We start from the raw sequence: 11815 nt of genomic DNA, 5'->3' as shown, positions 1-11815 counted from the left end.
GGTGGGGGTGGGGGGGCTGGGCGAAGGAAGGAAGGAGGCCCGCGCTGAGAGCAGACGGACGTGGCACAGCGACATCGCGGTCCCTAGGTGCCATGCCCCGTTTATGGCCGGATCCGGGTTCGGCCTGCCCCCTTCCTCCTCTCTTGGGTACCTTGGCCCCATGGAGGGGCTTGGGGCTTGTGGGAACTGGAGATGTGGGAGTTACGAAGAGACTTTTTCCAGACCTTGGTCCAGGACACCCTCTCGCTCCCAGCTCACATGAGGGCAGAAGGGACCCTGGAGTCCATCTAAGGCAGCTGCTTGGGTGTTGCCTCCAGGAGAGGCCCAGCTGGGCAGTTGGGATGGCTCCTTTTTGTCACGGACCTGTCCAGCCTTCCTTCCACTTGTGCCCTGCCTGCCCACAGGTTAGCACTAGTGACCCCCTGGACATGGGTATTCCGTGACTACCACCCCAAGCCCACCCCACATGGGATTTTGGAGGAGGATGAGACCTCTCCGTTTGCCTCTGGCTTAATTTGCTTTTCCATGGGCCCTGGGCCAGTTGTCCTGTGGGCTGCAGGCCTGGCACTCGCTCTCCTGGCTGCAGGACTGTGTCCATGCTAGGAAAGAGCATCAAAACCTGGGACTGGGAGGATTGGGGATGCTGGTAAGTCCAAAGCACCCCTGCCCTGTCTCCTGCCAGTCCCTGCCCTCGCCTGTAGGCATTCCTGCTTGGCAGTTTTCCCTAAACACCAGGATTCCCAGTCATTCCTGAGTGGCCAGCTTGCCTGGCCGTAGCTGGGGTGTGGGCTAGGTGAGGGATGTAGATAATACAGAGAGAATGTCCAGGGGTCCAGACTTCGGCGTTTCTCCTCCTGCCTCTCAGTGAGCCACAGAGGCCTCTTCACTTACAGAAGGCTGCCAAGGGGGCAGGGGTATTTAGGGGTCTTTATTTGGGGGTCTTCAATGAAGGAGGAGAAAGTATCTCTTTGATATATTGTTCACTGGAGTCTTCTAGGAAAACTCACAGGGAAATTCCTAGGAGTTTCTCCAGGTCTGGGGCAGGTTAAAGACCCCACCCCTCTGATCCACCCTGGAACTTTTCCTTCCTGCACTGGGGTGCCTGCTGCTTTGCTTCCTCCGGTTGGGAGTGTTCCTGAAGCATGGGGCATTTGCTTTTGGGTGTGTCTGTCAAGGCCCTGTGATTTCAGGCAGATCGAGCCCATGGGGCCCCCTGGGCTATGGCACTGTACTTTGCCATTCCCATGCAGGCCTACACTCTCCTTCTGGGGTTTGCTGTGACCATGGCCCACCCTAGCACTGGCAGCTGCCACGCTTTGGCCAGGGCCCCAGTGTCCTGGTCCTAACAATTGTAAAGCCCCCTTCCTCCCCTTTCCCATCCCAGGCCATGTCTGTGGGTTGCTCCAGGCCAGTTGGAGTGGAGTGCCTGCTCTGTCAGAACGCGCCCCACGCTCAGCCGCCTGGGGTCCCTCCATGCTGTTCTGAACCCCTTGTGACTCAGCAGCCCCAGCCCTGGGCTTGCAGCTTGTCCTGTGCTTTGTGGTGTTCTTGCCATGCTGCACTACTGAATGGCTTTTGGGTTCGTTCCGTGTTTGCAGACTGTCTCCCCCCATCAGGATGGAGAAGAGTTCAAGGGCAAGCACTGAATGCGCCATTTGTGTCATTACGGGAAGTAATATGTCCCTCGCTGAACTCGGTGCCCTGAAGGCAACAGACATTTGGGGCCAACCGCCTTGATGGCACCCCGCGTCCACAGACCCTCCGCTGGCTTTGGCTCTAGGTCTCTGGGCTGGAGTCCGCAAGATGCGAGTGGGGGGCATAAGGGGGCTTCAGCCCTGCTCAGGGAACAGCCCGGATCAGAGGACTCCAGTCTCTGCCCCTCTTGCCGCCCCCATGCTGCCTCCCCTAGGCCCTGCCCCTTTGCGGGACCCCTCCCCACCCAGTAACACTCACTTTTCTGTCTTCGCAGCGACTTCCTGATTCTCCCAGGATTCATAGACTTCATAGCTGACGAGGTGGTGAGTACCTCTTCTGCTGACCGGGGAGGAGAAGGACCATGCATGTGGTGGAAGAGGCTGACTTCTTGCTCAAGGGCCTGTGGGAGAGACTTTTTCTTGGGCATGTAGCCTTTATTGCTGCCAGAGAAACTGGCACAGTGCAGTGGGTCATGTCTAATGGAGCAGAGGCAGCTGTGGGGATTCAGGGGTGTGCTGAGCAGTAGGCCTGGCCCAGGGCGGGAGGGCTTCACTGACAGAGCCCACGGTGAGGTCCAAAAAGGCCCTGAGGGGATGGGCACGAGGTGTGGCAGCCCTCTTACCACAGACGGGAAGGATTGGATTTCGTCTGAAATGCTGAGCAAGGACATGACAGAAGCCAGTAAAAGTCTGGAAACTTTGGATGAGGTGGACAGACTTGTTTGTGGATCCATAATGCACAGGAATTGGCAAGAGGATTTGAAAGAATTAGATTTGGGACCAACACAAGGAAACACAGTGCCTCACTTTATTGGAGGGGCTCAGCAATGAGCCACGTGAATGAACAATGTTCCTTACAAATTCAGATATGACAAGCTCGTAGAAGCCAAGGGTAAGTGCTGACGAGTATAAGTCATTTCACGGAAAAGTCAGATTCTTTTTTTTTTTTTTTTTTACGATTTTATTTATTTGTCAGAGAGACAGTGAGAGAGAGCACAAGCAGGGGGAGTGGCAGGTAAGGCAGAAGCAGGCTCCCCACTGAGCAGGGAGCCCGATGCGGGACTCGATCCCAGGACCCTGGGATCATGACCTGAGCTGAAGGCAGATGCTTAACCCACTGAGCCACTCAGACGTCCCAAGTTAGATTATTCTGTGATGAATTCATGCACATTAAAGAAATAGTTTCCTTTGTTGCTGTAATTGATACTCAGTCCGACCCTCCAGAAAGACCAAAGGTCCGAGTGTGCCTGTGTCACTCTTACATCAGGGAGACTCCCGTCCAGCCTGTGTAGCCAGTGCTGATGCAGACAGATTTTTAGGGGAAAATTTGGGCTCTTCTGGATATGTACCCTATGATGGCAACCAGGGTGTCTTGGTTCAGCTGTTCAGTTTAACAAAGTTTACTAAGCCCCCTGGTTTTGTGCCAGACCCCGGGCAGGGTGCAAGGAAGAAAGGGATGGAAAAGGCCCCTCCCGGCCATCAAGGGTCTCCTTGTCCTGTGGCCTAGGTCAGGAAGGCTGTGTGGCTCTTTTCCTGTGGTGTGATGGGAGGGGAGAAGGTGGAGTTTTCTAGACTGCAGGGCCATGGTTCTGAACCAGGGTCTGTGAGATGGACTTCAGGGGCCTACGAATCTCCAAAAATTCTCTACCAAAGTCTGTGAGTGCTTTGGAGGCTAGGATCCACGAGCTGTTGGCCGGAATCTCAGAGGCAGATTCCTCCCAAATGTGTATTTACAGCCCCGACCTCTCCCCTGAGTGGCACACCCTTGGTTCCCTACTTTCCTGGATGGCTGACAGACTCCTTCCTGTGCCTTCCCCCCCCAGTCACAGCATCTCCTGCCTGGCCCTGTCCTGCACCCTCCTTGGAGGCCTTCTCCACATCAGACCCCAAGTGACCTCTTTAAAATGTAAAGCAGATCAGGTCTCTCCTCTGCCTGAGACCTTCCTGTGGCTTCTCAGCTTAGAGTCGAATCTAAGTTCCTCTTCCTGGCTTTCAAGGCTACACATCCTCACGGCCCACCCACCCCCCTGCCTGCCTCTCGCCCCTTAGCCCCTGCCTCCCACCTTGTACTGTGCTAGCCTTTTTCTGTCTTAAATGCACTTCAGGAAGACTGGGAACAGAGGGCAATTTCACACACGCAGCCCCCTCTGCCTGCAACGACAGTCCCTCAGACTCTGACTTGATTGGTTCCCACTTGTCATATCCCAAGAAAGAGACTTGCCCTGACCACCGCGTCCTTCTTCCTATGGTCACTTGGCTTTGTTGTCTTTCTTTGGAGCCTCTATCCTGACTGAAATAATCTCGCACATGTTTTTCTTGTTTGTCGTCTTTCTTTCCAAGTAGGATGTAACCTCCAGGAGAGATAGCAGGGACCTTACCTGCCTTGTCCACTGCTGTATCTGCAGGCCCATCCTGGTGCTGGGGACCCATAGGAGCTCAGTAAATGTTTGTTGAGCGAACGGTAAAACTCTTCACATAGACCGTGCCTCTGTTCTCAGGACCTGACTTCAGCCCTGACTCGGAAGATCACCCTGAAGACACCGCTGGTCTCCTCCCCAATGGACACTGTGACAGAAGCCGACATGGCCATTGCCATGGCTGTGAGTCAGGCACCGGTGTGCGGACCCCGGGGTGGGGGGTGGGGGGCTGAACAGGGGACTGGATTCACAAGTGGGGTTTGCAGAGCAAGAGGGTTGCCCCCTGGCTCTGACCACACTTCCCTTCCACCCCAGCTGATGGGCGGTATTGGTTTCATTCACCACAACTGCACCCCGGAGTTCCAGGCCAATGAGGTGCGGAAGGTCAAGGCAAGTACCAGGCCCGTCCCCAGAAAGAAGATGCGACATGGCCGCCCCCTCCTTTGCCATCCCCGCAGGCTGGTGCATGCCCTGGCTGACTGCTGTGGGGTCTTGTCTGCCCTTCTCCACACCGGGGACACAGGGACCAGCCCTCATTTGCCCACTGGCCCCTCTCCCCATTGAGAGCCCTGGCCCCTCTGTGGCATGGCTGTACACCACCTTCTTCCAGCCTTTTCCTTCCCCGTCTCCACCCCTAGAAATTTGAACAGGGCTTCATCACGGACCCCGTGGTGCTAAGCCCCTCGCATACCGTGGGCGACGTGTTGGAGGCCAAGATCCGGCATGGCTTTTCCGGCATCCCCATCACGGAGACAGGCACCATGGGCAGCAAGCTGGTGGGCATCGTAACCTCCCGAGACATTGACTTTCTTGCCGAGAAAGACCACACCACCCTCCTTAGTGAGGTACCTGCGGGGCGGAGGGAGGACCTCACATCCTGGGGCCTCAGGCTGGTGCCTGTGACCAGGGACCAGAGGGAGGCCTGGCTCCCTTCTCTCTCACCTGCCAACCTGCAGGCAAATGTTCCTGGCTCCACAGGTGATGACTCCGCGGAACGAGCTGGTGGTGGCTCCAGCGGGTGTCACGTTGAAAGAGGCAAATGAGATCCTGCAGCGCAGCAAGAAAGGTACCCGGGGGTGGGCAGAAAGCTCCAGAACCCCCGGCCTGCCCCGGGACCCCAGGCCCGCTGTTCCTTCAGAGCTTTGTAGATTGTCCCAGCAACCAGACTGGCTGGGCCTTGGGGAAGGTTTGCATAATCCCAGGTTGGGGCATGAATCCTGAGGGCCTTTTCCTGGCTTAGGAAAACCCGTCCCTTATTCAGCGTCTTCACACTATGTCTCCCCATAAAGCTCGTTATGTGAAATACTCATCACAAAGAAAGTCTGAAACATGCTGCTTTTTATCTCCCATATTCCATTTTAAAAACCTGTATGTCAGCTTATTAAAGGCCCTGAGAAACCCTGCAGGTAGGTTTATTTGACATTGGGGCTGCTGACATAATATTCATTAGGCCCCTATGGGAGACACTGGGCAACGCCTCCCTGGGTCATATTGGATTGTTTTCTGGGGGTGGTATTGGAGAGGCTATGTGTTCCTCCCTGCAAAACAGCCTCACCTTTGTGCCCTGGCTAGGAGTTTTCGACCACTGTGGCCTGTGGCCTAGCAGGTGAAAGGCTGCCAGTGCTGGGGGGCCACCCACCCAGCCTGGTTAGGCCACAGGGCAGGAAGAGCTCCGGAACCCGCTTGGCTAGCAGGTTTCTTTGCTTCCTGTTCCTTGGGCAGAGGGCCAGAGCTCTAAGAGCATTTCCTGGGTGGGTGCTGTCACCTAGTGGCTGGTTTGGGTACTTCAGTGGAATCTCTGGCGGAGTCTGTTTTGTCCTCACCGCCCCTCACTCCCACTCCAGCCGCAAGAGGCCTGCTCCTTCACCTAACCTCTGCATTCCTCATCAGGGAAGCTGCCCATTGTCAACGATCGTGATGAGCTGGTGGCCATCATTGCCCGCACTGACCTGAAGAAGAACAGGGATTACCCTCTGGCCTCCAAGGATTCCCACAAGCAGCTGCTGTGTGGGGCAGCCGTGGGCACCCGCGAGGATGACAAATACCGCCTGGACCTGCTCACCCAGGCAGGCGCTGACGTCATAGTGCTGGTACGCACACCACCCCGGAGCACGGTGGTTCAGGACGGTAGAAGCTTCTGGAGACCGGGTTTGCCTCTAATGATGCCTGAAACCAGAATTAGGAGGGTCACTGGTACTCTGACAGCTCAGAACAAACTGGGTGCCCCTTGGAGGGCCCTCCAAACCCTAATACTTAGAGCTCACATTCTTTGAGAACCTCCCACTTGCCAGGTCCTGCACTAAGACCTTTATGTGGATGAACTCATTTGATCCCTCACCACAGTTCCCTGAGGTTCAGTACCACACCCACCTGTCAGATGAAGAAACCAGGGCGGAAGAAATTCAGTAATTTCATCTGGTAGTGAGTTGGTGGGGACAGGCTGTGGCCCCAGGCAACACCTCCTTGCTGTGTGGACCGGTCCATACCGTGGGTATGATGGGGCTTTGTCTGCTCTGAGACCATAAGCTAGTGGTGCTCAACCTTTTGGGGAAAGCAGGCCTCTTTGAGACTCAGTGTGCTGAGAGCTGTCAAGTGTTTTCCCGGGGTGGGGGAGGAAAAGAGCTTTCTCGTAACATTTTTCATACAATTTCAGGAGTTTGTCCGCTCATGATACCCCTCCTCCCGTGAGGACTGTTAGCCATCGAAGCCTGAGCTTTCCTGTCCCCCTTCTCACAGGACTCCTCCCAAGGGAACTCCGTGTATCAGATCGCCATGGTGCACTATATCAAGCAGAAATACCCCCACCTCCAGGTGATTGGGGGGAATGGTGAGTGCAGGGTCCCCCGTCAGCCCCCAGCCCTTGCTCCCTCACTGTGTAACTTCTCCTCTGTCCTTCAGCATCCCTAGGTGATGGCATTTCTCCTGCGTGGGCGCAGAGGGCTGAATGAACGGGCTTGGTCCCTGGGGGTTGGGGGGGGGAGGGTAGACTGGGGTTCCAGGCAGCCCCAGAGCAAGGCAAGGGCATCCCATCCTCACACTGTTCCTCTTTCCCCGCTCCTCCAAACCCTCCTCCCCACCCCCCCCCAGTGGTGACAGCAGCGCAGGCCAAGAACCTGATTGATGCTGGTGTGGACGGGCTACGTGTGGGCATGGGCTGCGGTTCCATCTGCATCACCCAAGAAGGTAGGTGTCAGGAGAGCGATGCCAACAAGAACGCCCCACTGGCCTCCACAGACTCTGGGGCCCCACTCTGGGTCCACAGATGCATGCTGAGTGCTCACTGTGCCAGTTCCCCTCCAGGATGGGGGGCTCAAGGGAGGGAGACCTACGCTCAGACTCTGTCTGTCGGGCCCACTGACTTGGGGGCGGCTGGTGTAAGATAAGGTTACTGTGAGTTTTGGGTGTGTGCCAGCCTGCTTCTCAGATTCTGGTCAAGAAGGCCCAATCTGGAGGCTCAAGGCTGGTGTGAGTACTTCTCTGAGGGGCTCGCTGGAAGCCAGCTCCGAGCTGGGATAAGCTTTGTGACATGGAGATAGTGAAGACGTGGAGATAGCGTGTCCCTGAAAGTGTAAGGACGTACAACCTTATCATGGGTGGCGATAGTGGGGGAGGGGGATCCACTCAGTCACAAAGCCCTTTTGTGGGGTGCACTCCTGACCATGATGTGGGAGAGTGCGAGACCCTGAGGTGCGTCCCCGTGTAGTTGAGGGGTGCTCTCTGGAGGCCGGTGTCTGACTTGTGGGTCCTGGCTTGGCCTGACGGGATGTGTCTGGCCCCTCAAGTGAGGGTCATTTCCCCACAACACTGAGTGACCCATTTAGTCTTCCCTGCCCAAAACGTCTCCTCTTTTTGGTCTTCAGAACCTCTGCTTTCAAGTTTCTACTGTCCCCCTTAGCTGACCACCATGGTAAATGTGGGCCTTCCCTCGGTGTCTCAACAAATATTAATTGAGCACCTGTTTTGTGTCAGGCACTGTTCTAACTGTCGGGATGCAATAGGGACAAAACAGACCTGAGGTACTTCCCAAGAAGGCCTCTCCTCCACTTTATCCAGCTTTACCTCTGTCCCGAGAAAGTGCTAGTTCCCTGGACGTCCCACTTAAAACCTCATACTTAAACACCTTGGACAGTTGAGCGCAGAGAAATGCACACCGCTATCCCAAAGGAGGCTGTGAGGACCTCCTGGTGACAGGCTTTGCAAATGAAAGAGGTTGAGGGAGAGGTTGAGCCTGGGGACCCCCAGACCCAAGCGTGCTGTTCTGGGGGTGGGGACGCTATACTTTGAAGGCCGTCAGAATCCCACGTGGTGCTGTTCTCGGTGGAGACGGCCAGGTCCCCCGAGGGACATTGCCCCTGGTGTTCTTTGCTGTCGCCTGTCTTGTGCCTCAGAAGTACCACCCAGCCCTGCCCCTCCTCCCAAGCGGAGGTGGGGCACACGGAGGAAGGGGCCTCCACCTGGCCCCTGGGCCGCAGCTGGCTCCTCTGACTGCTATGCTCTCCTGCAGTGATGGCGTGTGGTCGGCCCCAGGGCACCGCCGTGTACAAGGTGGCTGAGTACGCCCGGCGCTTCGGGGTGCCGGTCATAGCGGATGGTGGCATCCAGACCGTGGGCCATGTGGTCAAGGCCTTGGCCCTGGGCGCCTCCACAGGTGAGGGGCTCTGCTGGGGACTGGGCAGGCTGGTGGGGGGCCGGGAGCTGGGCAAGGGCAGTAGGTCTATGGGGCTAGAGGCGCTGACCCCTCGACCACCGCAGTGATGATGGGCTCCCTGCTCGCCGCCACCACGGAGGCCCCTGGCGAGTACTTCTTCTCGGACGGGGTGAGGCTCAAGAAATACCGGGGCATGGGCTCCTTGGACGCCATGGAGAAGAGCAGCAGCAGCCAGAAACGATACTTCAGGTGCCCTGCTTCCGGCCCCCGGCCCCAGGCACATCAGCCCGCAGCCCTCCGGCGTCCACACCACCTGTGACCTCCCCGCACGGTGCCCGGCCTCCATGGTCTTGTTCGGGAAACCGAGGCACAGGGTACAAGTAGTGGACCTGGGATAGGACCTGGGCCATCTGACTCAGCACCCAGGGAGTGGCTGCTTTGGGGGGCCTTGCGGGTGGGATCCCCTCTGCTGGGTGGTCTCCCCTGGGCCGTGGGGCTGCTTGGCTCAGTCTCTTTGCCCTCCACGCAGCGAGGGGGATAAGGTGAAGATCGCACAGGGCGTCTCGGGCTCCATCCAGGACAAAGGCTCCATTCAGAAGTTCGTGCCCTACCTCATAGCAGGTATCCAACACGGCTGCCAGGACATCGGCGCCCGCAGCCTGTCTGTCCTGCGGTGAGTGCAGGGGGGGCGGGTGAGACCTGGGGGGCTCCTGACTCCTCCCTGCTGCTTCTCTTCCTCTTTCTTTCTCTGTCCTCCTGCCCCTGACGCACTCCACCCACCCGCCTTCAGGTCCATGATGTACTCAGGGGAGCTCAAGTTTGAGAAGCGGACCATGTCGGCTCAGATCGAGGGCGGTGTCCATGGCCTGCACTCGTAAGTGTGGTGGCCTCCTTGCCCCAGCTGGCTGGCACTGGGTCGGGCAGGTGGGGCCGTGGTTCGGAGGCCAAGCTGAGGTTTCAGGGAACCCTTGGGCCATCTGCCCCAGGGATGGATGCTGCTGCAGGATGACCCCGTGGGCGTGTCCTGCAGGGCCTAGCCCGCCCTTGAACCCTGTCCTTTAGCCCCAGTGCAGGCAGGCCCCTCCCCTCCCCTCGGGCATCTTCCCGAGCAGGGCATGGGAGATGTGGCCACTGGCCCCTCCTGGGCTCCCAGTCCCTTGCTTGCTCAGAAGCTTGGTGGCTGGTGGCAGGGGCTGGTGGCGCTGGGCTCTTGCTGGTGGCAGCGTCAGGCAGGCAGGTGGAGGCCACGGGCACGAGCCCCCTGGCGGGGAGAAGGGCAGAGAGACAGATGCCAGGGCCGGCGCCGGGGCGACCGTGGGCGGGGGCAGCTAGCTGGCAGCGGTAGTCGCAGAGGCATGCGTCCCCGCCCTGGTCGAGAGGGCCTGTCCCCCCAGGCATCGGCGGGCATCTAACCTGTGTCTCTTTCTGCCCCATCCTCCTGTAGCTATACCTTTCTGCCGTGTAAGTAACCGCGCTGCCCGGGCCAAGTGTAGAGTAGAGCAGGGGCAGTCTGGGTGGGACGTGGGCTGGGGGCGGGGGCCGTTGGGTCGGGGGTGGCACTGGGGTGTAATCATGGGACACGGACCCTAGGACCAGCACCGAGCTGGGGGCAGCCAGCCGTGGCCCCTCCTCCAGCGGAAACGGCCCCTTCGGGGGTGCAAACAGATGTCCCTGCCCGCAGGCCTGAGGTTTCCCTGTCTTGGACTGGGCCCAGTGACCACACGGGGCCTAGGCCACTGTGTGTGCAGGGGTGGGGTGGAGACATGGGCGGCAGAGGTTCAGCTTGGTCTGAGCTTGCTCTGTGAGGACGGACTGTGTCTTTAGCTGCGTCTCCACCCCCAGCATGGAGGACAGTCTGCTCAGCTGTGGCTGTGGCCAGAAGGAGCATGGCTGTCTCTGGACCTGGCATGGTTCTTTCGGGAGCCTTGGCCTGGGGAACACAGAGGCGCAGGACCTGCTCTTTCCCACCCCCCACCCCCCACGTGGGGAGGCCCTGGCAGCCCAGGGCCTAATGGCAAGGGGATCTGGGAAGGGAGCAGGATCCAGACACCCACTCTTGGCTTCCCTCTTGCCTTGTCCCCACAGTTACGAGAAGCGGCTGTACTGAGGATGGTGGTGGAAGCCGGGGCAATGGAGGGGGTGCACCGCAGGGTGCCCCTTTGAGCACAGCCTCCCTCCATAACTGAGTGGTCCATAGATTTGCACTACGGACTCCCCAGCTCCTTTCCAGGGAGAGAGGAAGGGAGCCCCTGAGGGTCTGCGGCCCCTCCTGGCCATCCCCTGCAGAGGCAGGACTGCTCCTGGGGCTCAGCTGCCCCAGGGGTCCCCCCAGGCTCCCCCTCCTTCAGTCCCCCTGAGCCTAGCCAGCCTGGGCTCTCAGGCCCTGTGCCTGCCTCAGGTCTTTCTCGCTGCAGCCTGCTCCGGCCTGGCACCCACCCCTGGGTCAGGTGGCCCCTCCTGGCTTCCGTAGGGCACCTCCCTCCCCAACCCCCACCCCGGAAATGGTGCTCTCCTGGCCCTGCCTCTGGCTCCTTCCTGGGCTGCTGCCCCCTCAGCCATGTGGCACTTCTGGGCTCCTGACCTAGGCCAGAGGGAGGTCTCTGCCCCCTTCCCCCGGCCCTAGGCTCCCCAGCCCTGCTCCTCAGGCCGCTCCCCCGTCCCTGGCCCTGGGGAGGAGGCTGCCCATCATTCCTGACTCACCATCACCCCCAGGTGTACCATTCCTGCCCTTCCCTCTCAGCTGCAGTCGAAGGCTTTAACTTTGCACACTTTGGGGTCACAGTTACGTCATTGTATATTAAATAATCTGAATAAATCAAGAGGTCTCAACACCTCTGCCATCCTGTCTCTGCCCCTTGTCCACTGGGCAGTTGGCCCCTGTCCTGGTGGGGAGCTGGAGCCCCGATCAGGGCTGGGGTGGTGGTGGGGCACCAGGCCCAGCCTCCCCAGGAAGCTGAGGAGGGAGCTGGGGGACTCTGGGGCTTCCTGGCACAAGTGGGCCACATGGCCGGGGGCGGGGGGGTCTCCCAGGCCTGTGCCTACACCGGCGTAGTCCC

General features: G+C 58.8%; 1 protein-coding gene across 3 annotated transcripts in view; it reads left to right on the top strand.

Moving 5' to 3' along the window:
- The window catches only part of IMPDH1 (inosine monophosphate dehydrogenase 1), a 15866-nt gene extending 4269 nt beyond the window's left edge, over nucleotides 1–11597 (top strand). The window contains exons 1-14 of one of the 3 annotated variants that reach the window (XM_034671618.1): nucleotides 1722–1780; nucleotides 1970–2018; nucleotides 4193–4294; nucleotides 4427–4501; nucleotides 4750–4956; nucleotides 5090–5177; nucleotides 6002–6201; nucleotides 6848–6938; nucleotides 7199–7294; nucleotides 8616–8759; nucleotides 8864–9008; nucleotides 9289–9432; nucleotides 9550–9633; nucleotides 10845–11597. In XM_034671618.1, coding sequence (XP_034527509.1) covers nucleotides 1737–1780; nucleotides 1970–2018; nucleotides 4193–4294; nucleotides 4427–4501; nucleotides 4750–4956; nucleotides 5090–5177; nucleotides 6002–6201; nucleotides 6848–6938; nucleotides 7199–7294; nucleotides 8616–8759; nucleotides 8864–9008; nucleotides 9289–9432; nucleotides 9550–9633; nucleotides 10845–10866 — 1491 coding nt within the window. In that variant the 5' untranslated portion in view covers nucleotides 1722–1736 and the 3' untranslated portion in view covers nucleotides 10867–11597. Of the gene's footprint in view, nucleotides 1–1721; nucleotides 1781–1969; nucleotides 2019–4192; nucleotides 4295–4426; nucleotides 4502–4749; nucleotides 4957–5089; nucleotides 5178–6001; nucleotides 6202–6847; nucleotides 6939–7198; nucleotides 7295–8615; nucleotides 8760–8863; nucleotides 9134–9288; nucleotides 9433–9549; nucleotides 9634–10844 lie in introns of those variants that run through there. The other 2 variants (XM_034671614.1, XR_004628824.1) reach the window with 2 other exon arrangements.
- Nucleotides 11598–11815: the final 218 nt, after the last annotated feature.

The sequence above is a fragment of the Ailuropoda melanoleuca genome, chromosome 1, assembly GCF_002007445.2.
Source record: "Ailuropoda melanoleuca isolate Jingjing chromosome 1, ASM200744v2, whole genome shotgun sequence".
NCBI lineage: Eukaryota > Metazoa > Chordata > Mammalia > Carnivora > Ursidae > Ailuropoda > Ailuropoda melanoleuca.
This window is presented reverse-complemented; position numbering and strand designations above follow the sequence as displayed.